General features: G+C 35.6%; 1 protein-coding gene across 1 annotated transcript in view; it reads right to left on the bottom strand.

Moving 5' to 3' along the window:
- Iqcm (IQ motif containing M) overlaps positions 1 to 24955 on the bottom strand; it is a 305901-nt gene that overhangs the window by 118811 nt on the left and 162135 nt on the right. Inside the window, 1 exon segment of the mRNA XM_078020750.1 lies at positions 15315 to 15332. Within this exon segment, the coding sequence (XP_077876876.1) occupies positions 15315 to 15332 (18 nt within the window).

Raw genomic sequence — 24955 nt, 5'->3', positions numbered from 1 at the left:
ACAAGACCTCTGCAACTAGTGTACTCACATTATTTATAGCACCCAAGTCTCTCTTAGGATCTTCTTATCAATAGGGTTTTAAGTGCTAGTATTCACTCCTCTAAAAAAAATACAAATATACAAATATGCAAACCAAATATGCCCTCTGCAAGAGTGTCAAATGAAAAGAGAGAAAACAAGAACCACATTTACTCATTTAGTTGTAATAAATAATGCAAGCTTTCTAAATGGAAGTATTGAAATAATTAAACTAATTTTCCAAAATTATTCTAGTGTATTCAATTATGTATTTTAATTATTTTAGAGAAGCAACTCACAGTGGTAATGAGAGAGACAGAAGTAAAAATCATGGTGGAGTTAGGTTTCATGTTTCTGCATTCTATAAGCTTTATTAGACAATGTTAATCAAATATTTGATGAATACTAAGAGCCTTTTGGGATAGTAAAATGAATATTACCATCATGACTCTGAGAACTAGGTTGAAGTATAATCACAGTCAGTTAAGGTAAGTGGATTTCACTGCCAAAGGGAACATTGGTTGTTGAAAAGAGGCCTCTGGAGAACTGTTCAGTATTAAATAGAAATAATACTAAAATAGAAATTAAAGCATGCCGAGTCTGTGACGTAAACTCCTAGAAACCAAAAATATGGGGAAAATGTTGTTCTTCAATCTTCAACTTATAATGAAGAAAAAGAATCATCAGGGTGTAAAGATGAGAATTGGCCTCTTATCATTTGTTTTTACATTATATTTGTTTATGTGTCATTCAAATGTATCATTTTTTTTCTTTATGACATCTTAAAAAAGAAAATAAGACAAGGATGAAAGAAAACAAAACAAAATGAAATTAGTGTTTCTTAGACTACCTGTGTCATAACCATCCAGAAGTGATGGTTAGAAAAACAATTCCTGGTTCTCAACTCAAATCAAACAAGTTATTTGCTAGGGTTCGAGCTAGGGATTTGTGCTTTAAATGATCTGCCCAAATGAGCCTACTTATATTAAAATTGAGATTATCAAATGAATAGACATGTTGAATATCTGATTATTACAACTCCCTCTCATTCTTTTAACATTATTGTCATAACCTTTACAAAGTATATGAATGCATTTTACCTTCTTAATGAGTGTCCCATAATGGAATACTTTTTGGCTTAGCGGAAGATTAAAAAAAAATCTTACTGAAACTTAAATCAAAAAGCTATTGCTAGAAAATGAAAAATATCAGGAGCAGACAATGATGGGCAGTTATTTAACTTATGTCTTTATCATTAATGATAAACTGATGACAAACATTTCATTAGCACATGAAAGTTAACTGGAATCATAAGAACCTGGCAGGTAGCTACAGGTTTCAGGATGTTTTTTTGGTCTGTTCAATGTCTCTCATCTTCCTCCTTGGACCAGAGGGCTAGCTGGGGCTATCTGTCTCTCATGGTAATGACACAAGTCCTAGCAGACTAGTCCAACCAGACAATCTCAGTTCAAGCCTTTGCTGATGCCAAATCTACTACTATCTCATTGGCTAAGGCAACTTACATGGCCAACTCCAGACAGTAAAGATGTACATTCCACCCTCCAGAAGGCAAAAATTAATTCCATGGCCAACCCCAGCTTCAACAGCTCAGCAAAGTATATGCCTAACAAGGGGACTAGGGGAAGAAATGACAAGTTCACAAACCTAAAAATCATAATTTACCTTAAAAAATCAGAGTAGTTAGACCTCTGCTACCCTACTGCTAACTATGTAGATGAGGGAGGCCTGAACACAGCCTTCTGCTCATGGATGGTGACCTAAAATGTCACTATTTAGGTAAAATTTGAGCTTATTTAAGTCCATGTGATAAGCAGCAATACTCTAGTAAAATCCAAGCTTCCCAGAAAGAAGGCACTACTGTCCCTGACAAACAGAAATCAGCCCAGGAGCCGAGAGAGAGAGAGAGAGAGAGAGAGAGAGAGAGACAGACAGACAGACAGACACAGAAAGACACAGACAGACATAGAGACCACAAGTGTGAGCATGTGATGTGAAAGTCTCAAACAAATGACAAATGAAAGCTGAGAAAGGTAGAGAGGCCAATTAAGAGAAGCACTAAGTAAAGCACGGCAGGCCTCAGGGTAGAACGAGAAAAGACATACAGAGAGAGAATTTTTGCATTAAGCTTCCTTGTCCAGGACAAGTCAACCATACAATAAATAATAGATAGCAAATCCCATCCCATCTACAGATGATAACAGAGGGATGGCCCTAAATCCCTGCCGTGAGATTTCTTGTCAAACAGTGCAAAAGACCAGGCATTATTGTTGTTTTCCTAGATACAAATCACCTTCCTGAATCCAGTTCAATAAATAAGTAAATAAATAAATAAAGTAAATAAGTAAAGCAACCTGATGCTAATATATAGAGAAAGCATTATGCAAATTCATGATTAGTTTTCTACTGGTATTTGGTAACTAATTCTGTACCATATTGGAAAACTGGAAAATCGTTCTAATACTTTTGGTTTCTGGGGGTGAGTGGTATTTGCTTTTTTTTTTTTTTTTTAATCAGACCACACAATTGAAACCTGCTTTTTTAAAAAAATGTGCCATTCACTACGTGCTCCATGCTTATGTTTGATACCTTTTAAACAATACATAGCAGACTTGGTTAACACATGTCCACCATATGGTAACAGCATGGGAACAATGACAAACATTATAAACAGTAATCTCTATGCCAAGTACTGCTTGAAGCACCTTCTGTATGTTAATTTGTTTATTGCACACAATTACCTTATTTTTTTTTCTTTTAGGTAAGAGCACAGGAAGTTTAAGCAAGGTATGGAGGCTCTTGTAAATGGCAGATGCAGGTCCCAGACCAAGATTATCTGATTCTAGAACTCAGCTGAGAACATAGCTTCTTTAACCTGGAGATTCACAGTTTTGTCTGTAGTTTCAGTATAATTATTAGGGTCATGTCTCTGGATTCTCAAAGTGTCACTCTTGCAATGATAAATTATATGGTGAGCCTACCTAGAGTACAAATCCTTACCAGCAACACAATGCTGGCTCTCTGGCAAAGACCTGATGGTGCTGAGGAAGAAAAGAGAAAATGAAGAAACTGCTGCTAAGAGCAACGAACAGATTAAACTTAAAATGGACCACCTCAAGGAGCTAGAGAATAGATCAGGCATCTTTTCCTTATGTACAGAAATGTAATGCTCCATGTATCACCAGCCTATCAGCACAAATGCAAACTAATTAACAATAACACATAAGTTCTGGTAACTCTTAACCCTGGCTAAATGATTTTAAGACATAAAAAGTCTTTCCCAGTTATATAAGAATATACCTCACAAACAGGTAGACAAAATGCACCATGCTCTTCCTAGCCTTCTCATTTGAAGTCCTGTGGGTTCATAAGAATCAGTCTCTACCCAAATTTTCACCAAGTGATTTATGAATAGTTCTTTCTTTCATAGTTATAATCCCTCTTTACACAAATTGGACCACAAAAGGTGCCAGAGAAGAGTCTGTCATCTCAATTTTCCTCTTTGTCATCTCAGTACCTAATAAAGGAGGAGGTGGGGGAGGGTGAGGAAGAAGGAGAGGAAGCAGAGGAGAAGGAAGAGGAGAGGAAGGAAAATAAAAGAACAAAAAATAATTTGAAAAAAAAAAAAAAAACTTTCTACAGTGCAAATAATCACTTGCTTACGATTTCCATACAAAATTAGTTGGCTTCTGTCTCAGAGACAGTAAGAAAAACAATTGTCTCTAATTGTTTTTCAGCTTGAATATTTGAACCTTTCAAGCTCCCTCAGGAAAAAAAAAATGTCATAAGTTTTAGGTTAGAATGGATTTGGATGTCACTGAATTGCAATCTAAAAGTCAGATGACCCTTTAGATGATGATTCGACTAAGCTGTCTGATGCACAAGCTATTATTTAAATACATATAAATACTACAACAAAGGATTCACTGGACTAACTGGTGTGACTGAGACAAATACTGAACTTTATGGTGCCTCAGTGTGCTAGCTCTTCAGCAACTTAGTTCATCTTGTCAAAGTTGATAAGAACAACTCAGAGGAGCAAAAGTTTATTTGAGGCTCACAGTTTCAGAGGTTCAGTCCATGATTGGCTGATTCCATCAGTCTGGGCCAAAGATGAGGCAGAACATCATGCTCGAAGGGTCTGGTGGGGGAAATTTGCTCAACTCACAGCACACAAGAAGGAGGGAAGGGAGAGTAGAAGAGAGCCAGGGACAAGACATATTCTAAGGCCACAAGCCCAGTGACCTATTTTGTCCAGTCACACTCCACCTAATTACAGTTACCACCCACTACTTCATTCAAATTATTAATCCATCAAATGAATTAAGCCACTATTGAGGCTATAACTCATAATCCATCATTTTACCTCTAAACATTCCTGAATTGCCTAATGCATGAACTCTTCAGTGGACATCTCATATTCAAACCATAACACTTAGTTTTCCAATTTGAGAAATGAGAATAAATAATTACTGAGTCAGTCAGATTATATTGACCCTTTGGACTCATGCCTGCCACCTCCTCTCCTGTTGCATCCAACTGATTGGAGCATTTGCTTTGTGTCCAGACTAGTTGGAACTTGAGAGTCTGAGGGAGGCTGGGGCTTTGACATTTCTCAGTAGAACTGAACTTCTAAAGGATATAAAAAACACGAGAGGCTAAGTATGCAGAGTCCAGGGACAAAGATCAGAATATGACCCCTTATTCTGTCCAAGCTTGGACTTGGCTGGTTCAAAACTTAGAAACAAAAAGCTGCCTATTCCAGAGAGCACATGCTAGTCTCCCTCTAGTTTCAGGGTAAACTACAGGCAAATCCAGAACTTCTAAACCCTGAGGCTGAGAACCCCCAGGATCAGCAGGTAGCCACTGTTCTTCCAGTCCTTCCCACACCTTTCCTGCAACTGCCAAACTGCCAGTCAGTTCCTACCCACCCAGAGGGCAGGACATCTGCCCTCCCCACTGCTATCCAGGTTGTTACAACTTAAAGTAACCAGCATCTGGCCTTGGCCACTAAGACATAAAGAAGCATAAATGTGTACAGAGGAAAACTAATTCTATACTCCAAGATCCTGAGAGCCAGGTAGAAGAAACAGAATATGTAGATCAGATTATTCTAATTAGAATAGAACAGATGATGGAGACAGAAAAGTTCCTGAACAAAATAAGGTAAAAGAATTGCAGTACAATTAAAGATAAACATTTCTGCATCCACCACACATTCACGATTTCTACTTTAATAATGGAGATGAAAAACAGGATAATCGCTGTTAAAGCCTGAAATAGTAACCTAGAAGATACAGAGAGGGAGGAAGTAATTCAAGACATAAAAAAAAGAATAAAAAGGAGTTTAACATCTCCAGAGAAAAGATGAGCAACCTACCAACATTCTCCAAAACATAACATGGAAATAGAGGTTTTATAAGAAAATAATCATGAAGAAGAAAGGCAATTAATCGAATGTAAGAAAATGATTTTGCCTGAGTTAATCTAGACTTTTATGTACAAGTTAAAAGGATTTATCCAGTTTTAGAGTTTCCATTAGGATGGCAAGAAAAGACACAGAAGCAGGTATATCCTGGTAAAACTCCCAAGCTCCAAAAAATAAAAACTAAACTCTTACATGATTCCAAACTGAAAAATGCAATGTCTTTGTCATCTCAAGCTATAAAACAAAAATACCACAGACTGGGGGAATTAACAAGAGCCATTTATTTCCCCCAGTTATAAAGTCTGGGAAGCCCAAGGTTAAGTAGCAGCAGATCCACAGTATGAGGTGGTACTACTATAGACAGTGCCTTATGGCTACATCCTCATAAAACAGAGCAGAAAGAGGAAGCAAGCTTTCTTCTCTCTTCTTATAAAGCCACTAACTCTATCCAGAGGGCTCAACCCTCATGATCCATGGGCTACATCTCCAGATATCATCACACTGGAAATTAGAATTAATCATGGATTTTGAGGAGACACCAACATTCAGTCCATAGCACACGATTACTTACAAGGAAAAAATAATCAAGCAGGGATTGGATTTCTCATTAATAAACATGGGTAGTTAAAACTACAGTGGAATAAAATCCTTAAACTGCCAAGATAAAGGAACATAATCCCATACATTTATATACAATCAAGGGCGATGATTGTGTGTGTGTGTATATGTCTGAAAATTACATATTTATGGAAATGTAAGAATTTTGAGACCACATTAACCACGTATTCCATCTGAAGCTGATGATCAACAAAAAATGAATCAAGAGCTAAGCCACAAGCTAGAAGGAAAAAGAGAGTAGACAATGGTGAGCAATACCCTGGTAATATCTACATTAACATTTCTATAGAGATATATTTCTATATATTTCTATATAGATAGATGGGTGCATTTATAGATGGATCAGTTAATCAACTGAGTGCTCAATCAGTTGATAGATCAATAGATCGAAATCAAAAGGGATAGTAAGAAAGAAATGAGATTGTACATAAATTAAGTACTATTTAAGAATCCCAGAAAAGATAATCAAATGATTTTAAAGTAAGAACTCTTAACTATCTCTGCAAAACCAGAGTCTGAAAGTAGGCAAAGGGCAAGCTTTTAGCCTAAAAACAGTAAGTAGAAATATTAACCCTGTTCATACCTAACTGCAGATAAATATATGTCAGATTATGATTAAATGGATGAGTCATTGATATTGATTGAGTAGAATACTTCAGTAGAATTTGTCAGTTCCCACAAGTAAAAAGGCTTCAATGCCTCTGAGCAAAAACCAATTATAAAGGAAAGGAGGAAATGACAAAACAAGATATATAATAAACTTGACCCAATTGATAACATGAAATCCAGTTATTTACAATTTACCACACACATACATACACACACACACACACACCAAAAAGTTTTAAAAAGAACATTTTTTTAAAAAGCGATAGAGATAAACTTTAAAAACACAGTTTAGGGGATAGAAATTTGGGGCAAATACCAGGAAAAAATGAATTCTAAAAAATAATAACTAAATACTAAAAATTAATACTAAAAATACCAAGTGTGGAGATGGTGGCACTTAAGGTTAATCTCAGTAAATAGAATATAATGGCAAAGGACAAAATTTATGAATAAAATATAATAATCATAAATCTTCATGTACCAAACAAGATAACAGTCAATTATATGAGGCAAAATCTATTCAAATTATAGGAAAACTTGATGAAAAATTCATAAAGATATAACAAATTCAATAATGGACAATTTTTCTCATTTTCAGAACCAGATCTAACAGTAAAAACAAATTTTTAAAAAATGGAAAATACATAACAAAAATTTAATTTTTGTGGCAAATAATTCTGAAAAATGTACTTGGATATGGCATTTTCTCTGTGTCCATAATTTCTTTTTATCTTTTCTTTGTGTGTGTGTGTGTGTTTGTATGTGTGTGTGTGTGTGTGTGTCTTTTTTTGTTTTTGAAACTGGGAACTGAACCCAGGGCTTCACATATGCAAGGCAAGCATTTTGCCACTGAGCTACATCCCAGCCCCATGATTTTTTCCTTAAAAAAAAAAGGCAAGCTAAATTTTACATATATTCTGGATATAATCCAATTACATTAAAAATGAAAATGTAAAGTGAATTAAATAAATCTTGAAAATTCAAGAATACTCTTAAATTAATATTTGTGTCAATCCAGAATTCCATTTCCTAGTATATGCCATTAAGAAATAAATGAATATGTCCAACAAAAAAAATATGCACAAGAATGTTCACAAGAGCTCCTGTGTAATAATTCTAACAAGAAATTCACTAATTGTCCATCAAGAGGAAAATGAATACTTTATAAAAGATTCAGACAATGGAAATTTAAATAATAAAATAAGAAGTACTGTTAAATCCAAGGTAGATGACTCCCACAGATGTTGAAGGAAGTCAGAAGTACTATGTGAATTTGCTAAGTTGTCAAATTAGTCAGTAGCTGACACCTGTCAGCTTGGTGATCACCTCTGGGGTATTGTACTGACTGAGGAGGGGCATGAGGGGATCCTCTGGGGTCATGTACATGTTCTATGTTAATCTAGTTGGTGGTTACCCAAGTGAAGACACACAAAATTCATCAAGCTGTATATGTATTATTTGTAAACTTCTGAGTATGTGTTATAATTCATTAATTAAAATATAGAAAATGTTTCCCCCCCTTTCCCCTCACTTCCTCTTACATGTAATTTTGTATAACCATGAGGGTCTCCTTCCATTTCCATGCAATTTCCCTTCTCTTTCCAAAAAAAAAAAAAAAACAAAGGGGAGAAATGAATTACAGTAGATGGGGTAGAGAGAGAAGATGGGAGGGGAGGGGATGGGGGATAGTAGAGGATAGGAAAGGAAGTAGAATACAACAGACACTGGTATAGCAATATGTAAAACAGTGGATGTGTAACAGATGTGATGCTGCAATCTGTATACGGGGTAAAAATGGGAGTTCATGACCCACTTGAATCAAAGTGTGAAATATGATTTGTCAAGAACTATGTAATGTTTTGAACAACCAACAATAAAAATTAAAAAAATAAATAAAATATAGAAAATGAAATTAACAACTGCTAGAAAGGGGTAAAAAGGAAATACTTTATACGAAAATAAGGATAATTAAAGTCATACTTTGTATCTCTCCATTATTAAGGGAAAACAACTACAAATAAACCTAATACTCATTTTAGTACTGTTTAAAACTAATAAAAAATTAGTAATGATAAAAACTGACACTAATGAAAAAGAAAACAAAAAAATAAAGTTATAAATCCAAACTCTGGTGGTTTGAAGGGACTAATGATGTAGGGAAACCTTGAAAAGAAGAACTGATATATAAAACAGTAACGATGAGAAAGGAGACATAACTTGTAGAGAAAATACTAGTAGAAATCATGAGAATATTTTTGAAATGTGATTGTAATACACTTATAAATCTTAAATCAATAATTTCCTAATTTCCTAAAACTAATATAAATTACCACTATTAATTCAAAAAATGAGAAATTTGATTAAAGCAATTAAAGTTGATTGAAACAGAGATCAATGATCTCCCTTTTAAAAACGCACCAGCACCAAATGTTCCTAAGGTTTTACCTAACCTTTAAAGAACAAATAATTCCACTATTTTAATTAAACTCTCCTGAAGCATAGAACATAATATAAAAATCTTTATTTTATTAAACCAACATGATCTGAACTGCAAAAGTTGATGCTGCTATTCTAAGTTATTTACAGAATATTCCCATTTCTTAAAATGGGACAAAATATTTTAAACAAAATATTATCAAACAGAATTCAACATGAGCCTTACTATACCAATAAAGTTTGTTTAATATTAGGAACGTCACTGCAATGCCAGAAAATCCATCAATAAAGCATACTGAATTGAAATATTTACATCAAAAACACATGATCAATGAATCTTAAATTTGCAACAGACCTAATCAAACAGCCATTCTTAACAAAAATTTTAACACAAAAGCTACATAGATCAATATAACAGAATAAAGGGTACTTACCTAGATCTAAGTTTGTAGGGGAATTTAACACAGCTCTGGGTTGCTTGATAAGGCCATCCTTAATTGTTTTGCAAACATCACACAAACCCACATGGTATAGGTTAATCACTAGCCTCTCAATGTAGTTAAGAGATGATGTGAACATGTATGCATGAGGATGCTGCCAATGTAATGGATGCTGCCATGGCACAGATTTACAATAAATGTGTTTTGTATATGTAGCAGTACATGCTAAAATAATAATAAGTAGTATAGTGAGTACACAGACCAGTAACAGTAATTCATTATCAAGTATTACATACTACACATAATTGTAAATGCTGTGTTGTTATAAGTCTAGCAGCGCAATAGGTCTGTTTATACCAGCATCACCCCCAAACATGTGAGTTATGTGTTGTATACAACTTTATCCTGGCTGTTTACAGTATGAGGCAATAGAAATTTTTCAATTTCAATAGTGGTTCTACGAGACTACCGTGGTGTATTCAATCCATCAATGATTCTCAAATCATTATGCAACACATGACTATACACAGAAAAGTATATTTCTCTAGTCATCAAAAGATAGTTATTAAATCATGTTGATACACGTGGATGTCCATCTTGGAGAAAAAAAGTTAGACCCCTATTCATACCACACCAGGTACAAACTCCAGATTTATCAAAGATATGTAAAATATAATAATAATTTTAGGAAAAAAACCTGTAGTATGTTATATAGGTAGCTTAGAACTTAGAAAACTGTTTAAACCAAAAAGGATATACCAAAGATGTCAAGACATATTGATTACAAAGAAATTTAAAGTTTCTTATTAAAAAGATAATAATTAAAAAACTGGAAGTGGTCATAAAATATGACAAAAGAAGAATTGATATATACAACAGAGTAAAAAGCACTTAAGATCAACAAAACAAAGACAAAGACAAAATAAAAATGCAATATTTGTACATATTTATGAGTTACAAGGTGATGTTCTGGTGTGTGTGTGTGTGTGTGTGTGTGTGTGTGTGTGTGTGTGAGAGAGAGAGAGAGACAGAGAGAGACAGAGAGAGACAGAGAGAGACAGAGAGAGACAGAGAGAGAGAGAGAGAGGAGTGTTCACCTCAACTCACAAGTGTTCAACTCCACCATTTTAAACTATAAAATTATAAAATATAGGCAATTCATAGAAGAGCCAACTGAATACAAAGGACAGGTAAATGTCATAGAGAAATGTAAATTTAATTAAGATTAAATCATTTCACATTCATCAAATAAGCAAGCACACTTGCTACTTGGAATTCATAAATACAGGATATACCACATTTCACTTGTGAAACTGTTATACTATTTCTTCTTCAGTATAAATGCAATTTTGTTTTTCAAAATATTTTCAGTATGTGGTTGGTTGCATCCCCAGTTGTGGAATACATAAGTATGCAGGAACAATGGTATTTTTCAAATTTAATTTAAATTTTATGATTTATATGTATGTGACACTTATACATATTTATGAGATACAAGCTGATGTTCTGATTTGCTTATGTAGAGAAGTTCAACTCAGAGTCAATAGCATATCCATCACCTTAAATTTCTATCATTTCCTTATAGTAAGTACATTCAGACCCTTCTAAGTATTCTGAAATATACACATTAGTGTTAGTTTATTCACCTTGCTGTGCCAAACAACACCAGAACTTATTCCTCCTATCAAACCATAACACTATATCCACTGACCAACCTCTCTTCATCCCCCTTTCTCTGCTATTTATATCATCAAAAAATTTTCCCCCACTGTGAAAAATAAGAAAGAGCTATACAAATGTGAAAAATGTCTCCTCCTGAAATAGTTTGCAGCCTACTTCATTATACAAATGAAAATTTAATCTAGACAAAATGAAACCTGTGTGTAATCATAATGAAGGACTAATCCATAGGTTTATTTATAAAAAATTTTAAAATACTATTCAGGAAAAATACTCCAAGTATAAATAAAACAAGTTAATATTGTCTTTGATGGTTGAACAAATTTGTAAACATTGGAACTAGAAAATTACACAAAAATATTTTATAGCAATATTTTAATATGAAAACAGGAAATTCAAAAATTAATAAACAGAATAAAAAGTAACCATCCAAGCATGCTTTTATTTTCATTTTTGTGGTTTTTTATACATTTTTCTGGTTGATAAATGTTATATTCCATTTTAAGGAAAACACTTATAAAAATTTACAAATAATCAATTCTATTATTTATCTTGATATCTCAGGAACAGTAATTACACATAAATTTGTTTGTAGGAAATACACAGATCAGCACAGCAAGGGGAATTCTAGTTAACATGCCAAGGTACTTTCCTATCTGACTTTTGGAATTATGATCTCAGCCAGAATTAAATTATAATAATGAACCAAATGGAGAAGTGAATCACCAGATCCACTTACTATAAAAAGATCATGACTATCATTCCCATCAAGTAGGAAGCACTAAACAAAGCAGGATGTAGGCCACACTTCCCAAAGCCAGTTTTATGGTCAACTCCTATCCCCAGATCAGGAGGGAGTAAAAATATAAACTTGAAGGGGTGTGTGTGTGTGTTCCCCCACTTTTTTGGACTAAATGTTGGTGACTCCAATTTATATGGTGACATTGTAACCTCCAATATGATGGTATTAGGCAGGACTTTGGTGATGTAATTAGCTTTAAATGAGATCATGAGGGTGGGTCTTCCATGAAAGGATTAGTATCCTTGTAAGGAAAAGCAGAAAGAGTTCCCTTCCTTCCTTGTAAAGGAAAAAAAAGGCAAAAATGAGGCCATCTGCAAGCCAGGAAGAGGGCCCTCATCATATGTTGAATCTGCTGGTTCATTGGACTTCAGCTTCCAGAACTTTGAGGAGTAAATGTCTATTGTTTAAGCCACCCAGTCTATGATCCTCCATTAAAGCAGCCTGAGTTCACTAAGGTATCTACCAATCTCAGCAGGTACTCGTCAAAATTACACAGCAGTTAGTAAGGTTTAAAAAGACAACTTGCCTCAAGTTATACAGACAGAAAAAACACAGCTGGTTCTCCTCCAGCTCTCCCACTCCACGCTGCACTAATACAAACACAACCATGCAACAAGGCGGACAAAAAGGAATGGTTTTCTGGACAGAATGCCTGAAGACTAATGCCTCTTTCCTCTCCTGACTTCAGCATTCCACCCAGTTGCAGCATCTCTTCCTAGCCATCCTGACATAATAGATACTTAATTATGTTGCTTAGATATCTTCATGAGAGATTATCTTGATTTTTAAATGGAATGAATACTCAGCCTTCTCAATTCAAGTTGAATACTCAACTTCTCAAAAGCCTTCCTTGACATTCTATTAAACATCACTTCTAAATCCTGTAAGTTAGGGCATTAAAAAGTTTTGTAAAGTTACATATCTTCTATATAAAAAGGATAATATCACATACCAATCACAGCCATGTCAGACGTAAATATACAATTATGTCAAGCTTGGAAAAAAGTGGGTTACTGAAGAATCAAGCACATGAAATGGGGAATTAGATTAGGAAGAAGAAGCCCAAGGAATTCAGATAACGGAACACAGAAATGAGAATCCTGGGTACAGGAAGTATGACCTTAACAAAGTTGATGGAGGAGTCCTTGAAGCAAATTTCTCACACCCCACAGTATGTCAGAGGCTCTTTTCGATCCTGGAACAACCTGACAGGCAGTATGCATTGCCCTGTGGAAGCTCTCAACTGACCACAGCATTGGGCCTGAGCTGAATCTCACAAGGACATGAGGAGGATTTTTTGTGTTAAAAGCAAAAATAGTTTTATTCTGCTGCACTGAAAGAAAAATCATTAAATACTGTATACTACTTTAATAATGGACGAAGTAATCACAAGAAACCAAAAGTAAAGAGAAATCAAACACAACCACAATATGTACTGAGCAAGATTTATTATTAAAAGCAAGTATGTTTAATATTTGGGAAGAACACATTTTAAAAGTAAGCTTTCCTTCATCCCAAATGTTCTTGTTTTGAGTTTTTATATTTAATTGCTTCCCTTAGGTTGGAGAGTGACTTTTTCCCCCATAAAACCATAAGATGTTTTCCCATCTAAGACTTTCATAGACATGCCCAGGGTGATTCCCTACAGGCTATCCCACAGCCGTAGGGATGTTTCCATGTTCTGCAGAAAATCTGATATTATTTCTAGAAATGCAGAGGACTACAGAGAACATTTCTGACCTGGTCCAGTTTTTAGTGGTAAGGACTCCAAAAGATGAGGAAATGATCTCTTTGAGAGGTTCCTGAATCCACCAGTCTCATCACCCCATTATAAACCTTGCCCAAGCTTCCATGCCGTCTCATCAGAACCCCACTGCAGACCTTCCAGTCAATCTCCGCTTCCATGTGTGCGCCCCAAAGTCCACTCGCACAGTTGTTATGGCCACTCCTTTTACAACGACACCAGATAAACTTTCTCCATCACAATTACAACTAAACTCAAGGTAGCCTGCAGCCTCCGAGGTCCTCCACAATCTAACCCCTGGAGATGCTCCTCTTCACTCGCTCCCTCACTCCCTGCCTCTGTTGCAGCCACACAACTTCCTGGTCTTCCCTGAGCATTTCCTCTCTCCTTACACTAGATCCTTGCCACAGTCATCTGCATGGTTCCTCCTCAATTCCTGTGGTCCTTGCTTAAACACTTCAACTTCATTTGAAAGGATTTTTTTTTTTTTGGAACATTCTGTATTTTTTTAAAAAACGTTCTCCCCTTGTGCTCTATTATATACTTTTCTTTTTAGTGCTTATCACTGCTTTGATATGGTATTTTTGCCTCTCCTGGTACAAAAGCATTTTGAAGTATATTTATCATGAAATAGTATCATTGCAAAAGGAATGAAAATTTAGGGTAAACTCTAAATTTATTAAACCAATTTAATTTCTCTTAGTACTATATTTTACCAGTTTCCATTTGGGGCATAGCTCAGGAAGCCAGAGATTTAAATACAGGTAGAAAGAATAAAGAAAAGGCTAATAATTTTTTCAATGAAGATGTATCTTGGTATTGTATTACCTACCCACACATTTGCAGTCAGTTAACATGGTGGTCTATTTAAATTATGAATACCACCAGGTTGAGATAAAGCAGAGGCACACATTCCTGAGTATGTATGGGCTGCTGTGTTTTATGTTTTCTATGTAATTACCACATTGTTTTTCTGGGAAGGGGTAGGCTAGTAACATTTGTAACTTATTTGCAAGGGTATCTTAGAAACATTTTTTTAGAGGAATTTCCACATCTCAAATATACATTCAATATAATTTGACAATATTGGAAAATTATGTGAAAAAGTTGTACCCAGGATCAGCAATGACGGAGTAAGTAATAAGCTTGTAACATCAAGATGAATTTGCTCCATTCATTATGTTCCAGCCATAATGAATTATGTGGGATTTTATGAAGAACTATTTCATACTTTGTTTATATACAGTAACATGAGTAATGTCAACTCTCAGGAAGTAGCAAGTGTTATCTCTTGGGGATCTGTTTGATACACCAGCTCAGAGCAAGGTCCTAACTCATTGTACGTGGTAAGAATGGATGTTAACAAGATAGGCATTTGAGAGGAGATTTCTCTCAACTTTCACAAACTACGCATGTTTCAAACCCCAAAACCCTAAAAAAGATTTGAGAATACTGGAATCCTTACTATTTGCTTCTTTTTTTTTTTTTCTCTTTCTCTTCCCCACACTATTAATAGGAAACACTCGCTTCTCTTTCTCTCTCGTTTCTTCCCTTCAACAAATATCCAGAGACCTCTTTAAATGTACTAATCCTGCAGATTCTAAAAAGTATAAGATAATGAGCCCATCCTTCAGGTGCTTACCATCTACTTCAAAAGAGGAAAGTATTTACTGGATGTAAAGGTAAGATAATTGACAATTTTAATTTCAATACATCTGTCATCAGAAATTATTACAAATAATAATTTCTTGGATGTAAGCTGGCAGGCAATGGTTTTTAAAATTCGTTATATTCAGCACTAACAGAATTAGGACCCAAAGTGGTGACTGCATACCGCTTACCATTCTCTTTCATTTTCATTTTAACCATCAGAATGACACCCCTTGTTAATATTTAAACATTTTCTCTGATTAAACAGCTCATTTCTGCTGACTTTTAACAGACACTGACCTACTACTGTTTATTAACTTTCTTATCAACACGCTGTTTACAGCAGGTATCTGATGAACAGAACTGGTCATCCAAGGCTCATTGGCCATATGACAGAGCAGAGCAGCCTGGTCTGGCAGCAGAGCCAGCTCCTCTATCACCTCATGTATTTGAATCCTAATCTGATTTAATTCCCTCCCAACTTTCCTTCTTGTTGGGTGACTCATACTTGGCTGGCTTTTCAAGCATATCTTAAATTCTCCAGCCCACCGCAGAAAACTATTTGAATATTTTGGTATCGATATGGCCTCAGGATACATGAAGGCTGTTTTCTCCTTACAGATCTGAAAGACAACATGAAAACTAAAGAAATACAGGAGCAACAACATGCCCTTTGGGGGCCTAGTAAACAGAGGTTTTGCTGGTAGACAACAGGGACCAGCAAGCATCCTCAGGGCCTTCAAAGCAATACACGTTCTACAGATGTTTCTAAGCCCCATGCTTGAAGTCATGTCCCCAAATGACCAGAACACTCAGATAAGAAATTATTACCTGAGCAATACCCATAGAAGCTCTATAGGATTTCCTGACATAATTTTGGAAAGATCTTAGGAGCTGGATTTTTCTGAAGGGTAATTTTAATTCTTTAACAAGAAAAAAGAAGAAGGAATGAATTGCATTATCACTATATGGACATATCCTACCTGCTTGTATTTTTTCCTACTCCATTAATTTGAAAGCAGAGTAGGGAATATTTGCCTTTCGGTCCCTTACCTGAGAATTGGCATGTGTCTTTCATGGTGCCGTGACAAGTGACACCACCTCTCCCCTTCTTTCTACATACAAGTTCCAGTTCTATGAACTGACTCATAGCAGAGAGAAAGAAGGATAAGATCCCTGCCAGAATGGAAATCAACTGACTAGTGGATACAACAAACCATAAACAAGCACATGTGCAGTGCATAGTGCTAAATGGAATAAAGGGAAATAAATATTAAAGAGATGGAACAACATTGGGTTAGTCAAAGGGGAATGAAGGGAAGGGTGGGGGATGTGAATAGGAAAGACAGGGGAATGAATCGACATCAATTTCTTACGTTCATATATGAATACACAACCAGTGTAATTCCACATCATGTACTACCACAAGAATGGGAAGTTATACTCTATGTGTGGATGATCTATCAAAATACACTCTACTTCATGTATATCTAAAAAGAACAAATTAAATTTTTTTTTTAAAAAAAGAAGTGACACCATCATGTGACCCTGTGGGATAAGCCAAAGACAAGTGGTCTTTCTGTAATCTGGCATTAAAATAATCTGAATCAGAATAAAGTTCACAAATTAGAACTTTCTATTTCCTAATGAAACAGAATGTGCTAAACCAACATGTACCCCTAGATGGGGACTAGTTTCCTTGGATTAAAAGGCGTCTACTAAAGTCTACTAAAGTAAAGCCTCTTTTGTACGTCTTAGCATTTTTTTTCTATTAAAGAAAAACATGATGAGAGAGAGAGAGAGAGAGAGAGAGAGAGAGAGAGAGAGAGGAAGAGAGAGAGATGGCTTGAGGAGAGAAGGCAGAAGGCAGTGAGGGGAAGGGTGTACTGGGAGAAGAAAAGCCTTCATGAACAATTTGCACATAAGCAGAAATGTAACTCAAAAGTAAACCATGAGGAGAGAAAATTCTGAATAGGAGAGACACTAGGTGCAAAGAATCTAGAGTATTTTAAAAAGTCAAGTCATTCAAGTTATTAGCCTGGTGGGAATGGAGTGAGCAGGGGAGAGAGGTAGGCGTTGATGTCAGACTGGTAGGGCATGTGTTATTTGTGAGGCATTTACATTTTATTCTATGTGTAATAGGAAGGGACTAGGGAAGTTTTATTTTGAAGTATTTCAGGCACACACACACACAAAAAGAAATAAAGAAAAAAATGGTCACCTGTGTGTCTAGCGCCCAACCTAAGAAACACTGCCAGAGAAATGTATCTCCTTCATATTCCAAGGGAACAATAATAATAAGGTACTTAAAAATGGATCCAACAAAAAATTATAAGATTTTTAGGGAGGTGTTTTAGTCAGCTTTTTCACTGCTGTGGACTAAAAGCAACCAACCAGAACAACTGTAGAGGAGGGAAAGTTTATTTGAAGGCTCACAGTGTCAGAGTTCTCAGTCCATAGACAGCAGACTGCATTCCTCAGGGCTCCAGGTGAGACTAAAAATCATGGCAGAAGAGTTTGGCAGAAGGAAGAAGCTCACATGATGATCAGGAGACAGAGAGAGAGACTCCACACTCCAGCAACAAAACAATATATATTCCCCTTAGCCACGCCCCCAATGAACCACCTCCTCCAGACACACCACACCTGCCTCCAGTTACCACTCAGTTAATCCCACCAGGGATTAATTCCCTGATCAGGTGAAGGTTATAATACAGTCATTTCTCCTCCAAACTGTCTTGCATTGTCTCACATGTGAGCTTTTGGGGGATACCACATCTAAGCCACAACAGGAAGAAAAGTGAAAAAAACCTTATTACAGAAAAACTGAAACTTTAATAAATAGATAACCTATTAATAAGGAAAAAGATTTAATATAAAAAATCAATTCTGTATAAATTATCTTGATATTAGCTGCATTTTTAGTGGAAGTGAAAAGACTAATTCTCGCACTTACATAGATCTGAGAACTCCCAAGGAGTTCACTGCACCAGGCAGCAAAAGTTCCACCACTTCTTTTTATCTTTAGAATTCTAATGAGTGACAGTGATATAAGGGATATCTTTATATCAACTCAAATTTCTTTCTTACTTAAAAAAAAAACCTAGGTGCCTTAACTTTCTTATAAATTATTTAGTATTCACATTAAAGTTTATTTTAATTCACTAACGTGTTATGATATCTTGGTTCAGCTCCACTAGTTTAACTGAGTGTTTAATCTTAAATGTAAATTGCAATGCTAGAAAATATGCACGATTATGTGTACACACTCACTTTTGTATCTTTTCTGATTATTACAATAAGTTAAACTCCAAAAGTTTAAATCCAACAAAGATAAAGAGAAAGTTCTGGTGTCTGTCCTTATTATACACAGCCATCAGCACTGATGGATATTACTAAGTATAATGCACATACTATGTCAATGGGCTTATGTCTGTATCTGTATTTACTTCATTCAGAGACAAGTGCACAAAAAGATGTAATTGAAACCTAGTCCTCCATATCCAGACAACTGAATAACATAAAGTGAAAGAATGTTTGATCCCTCATCGTGCTAAAAATAAATAAGCACTGGTGGATAAGGAATCACTGGCAGGAATATTTCTAAAGAATAAAAACCCAACATCTTTTATGATAGAAACATGAGATATTTGTGCTAAATGACTGAAAAACTATGCCCCAAGTTTACTTTCATAAACATCTCCATGCTGTGTCCAGCATGACTTACAAAAGATGTAGTTACCCACCAGTAATCTCATGTTGATTTCAATATGAAAACAATCAGAGTTTTAAATTTTGAAAATCAGACTACCAAAATGAAATTTTAAGTGGTTTATCACAGCTCTAGAGGTAACTTTAAGGAAATGAGCCTTTCATACTAACAATTGGCTTAAATGCTGCCAAAAAGGCAGTTTCCATCAAAGGGTTTGGTTTAACAATTCTAAATCATAAGCTTTTATTTCAATACCACTAGTAATTTATATTGTGCACGATGGGCTTCACAACATAGCAGCCTCATGGTGTGTTATTGAGCAAAATATAAATTCTTTTAAAAGCTTGAATCAGAAAAGCTTGAAAATTTTCATTACAAAAGGTGACTTAAGAAGTGGACTGAGAATTGCAAAATTTATGCTGACCATAAAGTGCTGAAAACTACTTTAAGTCCTTCGGAAGTTTTCACTTTACTATGGGAATTAACAGGACTCTGGATCAAGACAAATGTCAAGAGAATAAAAAAAGCTTTAAATGCAATATTTAAAATGTTGGAATGATTATACCATATTAAAATTTTGCATTTCCTAAGAACTTGTGATAAAATATTTTGTATTAATGTGTCTTTCATTTATCAGAGACTTGCATGGCAAAGTTGTTCTCCTCAAGGAGTTTGTATCCCTGATATTATAGTAATTTAATCTCATAAAACAAAGCCTTGCCGGTAGATCTCTCCATGTTAGGAGTACTGGATGTGTAATCTTAATAAACAAAAGGAGCCCAAATTCTTGCTCTCTAACAGACTTATGAAAGTAATTATACCTTTATTGAAGTTACACCAGTCTCCAACCCCTGCTGTCCCTGCTGTTTCCTAAAGATGGTTATTTTCTACTTAAAGAAAACAGACAGACTTTGGAAGAATAGCTGGTGTTAAGTAATATTACAAAATTTAATCAGATTCTCTGTGCAGCTTACATAACAATGATACAAATATTTCAACCCAAATATTAAAATTCTCAGAGGTTTTTAAAAATGCAGAATAGCTAATTAGGATAACTTACTAATTGGAGCAACAACTCACATGACTGTAGGGTAGGACAGGAAAATGGGGGAAAGGGGAAAGTCTTCCACTCGCCATGATCATTCCGAGGCTTTAAGGGGCTTTGTGTAGCCATCAATAGGGTGAAAGAAGGCGTTAACAGAGTCAAATAATGTAAAATGAGACAATATGTCACGAACCATATTTTAAAAAGTGCTAGGGGACACAGCTTGCAGAACTGTAGGAGCAGCTGGTTGGACAAGTAGCTAAAGCAAGGTGATGATACAAAGTCCTTTCAGAGTGCTCTCTGCCTGCAGTGTTTGGTCTCTTTTTTACTCAAAGGTATTCATTTAGTTCTAGGGAAAAGTGCTTCAATAGCTCCTACTGAAACATGGTGATTTATATTCAAAATCTAATTTGCATTGTACCTTTGGAAGTCCAAAAGGCAGACAATAGGTGATTTAATGGGCACAAAATAATGTGAATTCTCTAGGAACCAGAATGAGCAGAATCTCACAGATTGACCAGGCATGTGTAGGCCAGCAGGGTCATAGTAACACAGGTCTTCCCCAGTCACCCACTAGCAGCCAAAGGCTTTCTCATGCTCAGTGATGTCCGTTGGCCTGGATATTCAAGACCTGCCTTGCATACAATTTCTTACGTGTTAAAACTCTATTTTTGTTTTCTTACTTAGTTAACTCCCCTGCAATGATTAACCACTTTCTTTAACCTTCCATGATGTCCAGGCTGAAGACATAATTAGTGTCTGTATCATGTCAGCACTCCATGTGTGTGTGAATGGATGAGCACTTGGAACATCTAGCTCTGTGTGTGTGTGTGTGTATGTGTATGTGTGTGTGTGTGTCTGTGTGTCTGTGTGTGCACATGCATGCACGCACATGCCCCTCTGGTTATCATGGGAACTCTGAGACCTTGGAACCATATGGCATTTCATAGCATGTGAGGTCTCAAGAGGTGCTTATGGGATATATCTGTAAACAACAACTTCATCAAAGAAAGGTTCTGGGTTGCCTCAACCAATGAAGGCTCTTAGGCATTTCCTTACTTTATGACTTATCCCTAACATTATCACCCAGAGAATGTGCTTGTATCTCTCATGGTTGAAAGCAATAAAGAATACCTAGTAAATACCAACAAAGTGGCATCCTGCTGCACAAGGGTTGTAGACCCCACTGCCAAGACCATAATATCTTTGTAATACATAGTTTACAGATCCAAGGCCCTTGACAGTAGAACCATCAAATAGGTGGGATGAACATCCAACAGTTCTCTCAGGGATCCAGTGCTGCATAATACAAACACCTCAACTCCTGCTAAAGAAGCCCATGGCAGAAAAGTTCTGGTGACTCACTTTATTGGTGAAGTAGAAGTGACAGTGGAAGGAATATTCTCATTGCCAGACTTTGGGTACTATACCTTCCCAATACAAACCAGGTCTAAATCATCTTTGTTGCTTTTCTGATGGTTATGATTCTGTGCTAAGAACTCAACTCATGTACCTCCACCATACTATGGAGCATTCTATTCTTCTTTAGTGAATAAATACAGATCTCCAAGGTCCTAGGTTCTATTAGCTGGTCCATGACAAGAATTGTAAAGACCTGAAACAATATCATTATGCCTAAGATCCGGATTATCATTCTGTTATAACCAGCCATCACATGATGCTAAATGGATTTAAAGAGGTGGGTAAAACTCACAGCCATGACTCTGACAATATTCATAACAGACTTGGTCTGAAATAAATGGAGGAAAGCTTCAGTTCTGCTACCCTCAGGTGCAGACCAAACAGAGTTGGGACCAGAAACTTGTCATGAGTTTAAAAGGCAAATTCTGGAAATAAAAAGGCCATAGAAAAGGATCCCAGGATAAGTAAGAAACCATAGGAATCTGAAGGAAAGATTCAAGAGTGCCAACAGAAAATAAAACATGAAGCAGACATAGAAACTGGCTGAACATGGAACGTGCTCTCCAACCCACACACAGATCCACAGGCCATGGGCGGAAACCTCAGGAGCTCAGGGTGTTTGAGTGAATCCTCTGCCCAGTCATTGGCTGACCGGGAGACATGCAGAAACCCTTAGAGGAACCACTCTAAAGAGTTAAGAGCTAAAGTAATGACAGCAGGGAAATGAACAACCAAATACCATGGGGAAAACAGGTTCCATACATCAAGTCCAGGTGAGTTATTAAACACATCAAGAAACTTTTGGACCAAGGGGAAAAGTCATAGCTGCAGTAATACACTATCTAAAATGTCCAGCATCAGCCACAAAGAAGAATGAAATTATGGCATTTGCCAGTAAATGAATGGAACGGAAGACTATGTAATAAGTGAAATAAGCCAATCCCCCAAAACCAAAGCAGAATGTCCTCTGATGTATGGATACTGACTCACAATAGGCTGGGGGAGGGAGAGAAGTTCACCAGATGGGACAGGGTGGAGTAGCAGAAAGGGAGAGGGAATGGGAATAGGAAAGGAAAGACAGGAGAATGAATCAGACATCACTTTCCTCTGTTCATGTATGAATATACGGCCAGTGAAACCCCATATCGTGTACAACCACAAGAACAGCAAGTTATACTCCATGTGTGTCTGATGTCAAAATACATTCTATCGTCAAGTATAATGAAAAAGAACAAATAAAAAATAAAAATAAATAAAATACAAAATGGGTTTTTTTTTAAAGTCTGGTATTCAATAATAACAAATAAAAATGAGACATGCAAAGAAATAGGAAAGCCCGCCCCATAGTCGGGGGGGGAGTCAAAAACTAACTCTGAGAAGACTTAAGTGATGGATTCAGCAGACAAAGACCTCAAAAGGAGTAAACAAAATTCAAGCATTAAAAAATAAAAAATTCACAAAAGGGCTCAGCCACAGACTCAAGAGGCAAAAGAAAAAAAAATAGTGAATTTAAAGATAGATCAATAAATATTATCTAATTTAAAGAACAGCATAAATAAAAATTTTAAAGTAAATAAACAGTCTCAGAAACCTCTGAGACAACTTTAAATTTACTAACATAAAGATTGCGAAGAATTATAGAAGGATAGAACAGGGAGAGAGAGAGAAAGGTGCAGAAAAAATATTTAGCTAAAAAAAGTCAAATTTAATGAAATATAGTAATCTACAGATCCAAGAAGTTCAATGAACCCCTAGTGTGATAAATGGAAGAAATACCTCTTCATACACAGGGAACAAAAAGCAAGGACGACTGATTTCCCATCAGGACCCATGGGGGTCAGCAGGCAGCTGAGGGACATATTCAGAGAACTGACTGGAAACTAAAACTGGCAACCAAGAATTCTCTATCCAGCAAAACTACTCTCCAAATACGAAGGTGATGAAGACATTTCCAGACTTACAAGAGATTAAAGATTCGCTGTTAGGAGACCCACTGAAAGGAAAAGACACCAGATGGTAACTCATATCTCAAGAAATAGTGAGAAGCAAAGGAAATAGTAAATGTATTCATATATATATAAACTGTATAGGACACACTTTCCCAGTTCTCTCTTGACTGCTTTAACGATATATGATTACATAAGGACATAGTTATAAAACTATTGCTAGGTTTATAAATTTTATATATGGAATATACAGTGATAGCAGTGATAGTAGAAGGAGGAGGGATGTCATGGAGCTGCCCTGAAGCAGTTTTTTTGTTTAACTAGAATTCTTTTACTATCAATCAGAACAATATTGTGATTAAATTAAGGTGTATGTTGCAATCTCTCGAAGAACCACTAAAAATAAAAATTTTAAATAAAAGTTTAAAAAATTCCTAGTGTAATTATAATGGTCCACTAAAATACTTGTGTACAGTGCTAAGAAGAAAGTCACACAGGCACACAGGGACGGAGAAGAGAGGAACGATGTAAAAAGCAAACTGTAAAAATGAGAGACATAAATACAACCACAGCAATTATTCTACCAAGTATGAATGAACTAAAGCCTCCGATCCATTGGAAAAGCTTGTCAAGTTGTACAAAAGCAGCAAGATAAAAGGTTATGCTTATGATGAGAAAGACATTTTATATTTAATATGCAAATAGGTTAAAAGAAAAATATACCTCAGACCAAAAAGTGAGAGACAAACTATAAAATTTCTAGAAAAATTATAGAAGAAAACCTTTTTTATCCTGTGGTAGGTAAAAATTTCTTAGATATTACACCGAATGCCTACTCCAGAGGAAAACATATTAATGAATTTGACTTTATAAAAATTTAAAAATTGCTCTTCAGATACACTCTTGATAAAATAAGAAGAAATAACAGCCCTTGGTAAAAATATCGTATATACTTACATAACATGAACTTACATTATTTGATAGATAATTTTTATTCAGAATAATAAACAAAATGAGAAATAAAGCTCTCAAATGAGATAATATACTGCATTTTGTATATAGGCCCCTCTACAGAAGATAAACACGTACCTCTGAGCATATGAAAAATGCTCAATATCTTTCATTCTTAGGGAAATGTGAATTAAAACCACCAATGGATGTTCATAGCACTATTGGTCATAATAACAAAAAAGTAGGAAGAACCCCCAAATCCATTATCTGATGGCTGGATAAATAAATGTGGTTTATCCATACACTGGAATATTATTTGATAATAAAGTAATAACCTACTACAACACGGATGAACCTCAAAAACATTGTTAAGTGACAGAAACCAGTCCTAAACTACAATTCCATAATTCTATTTACAAGAGATTCCCAGATACAC

This window comes from Ictidomys tridecemlineatus, chromosome 9 (genome assembly GCF_052094955.1).
Source record: "Ictidomys tridecemlineatus isolate mIctTri1 chromosome 9, mIctTri1.hap1, whole genome shotgun sequence".
NCBI lineage: Eukaryota > Metazoa > Chordata > Mammalia > Rodentia > Sciuridae > Ictidomys > Ictidomys tridecemlineatus.
The sequence above is the reverse complement of the archived record's forward strand: the minus strand, read 5'-3'. Positions and strand labels throughout refer to the sequence as shown.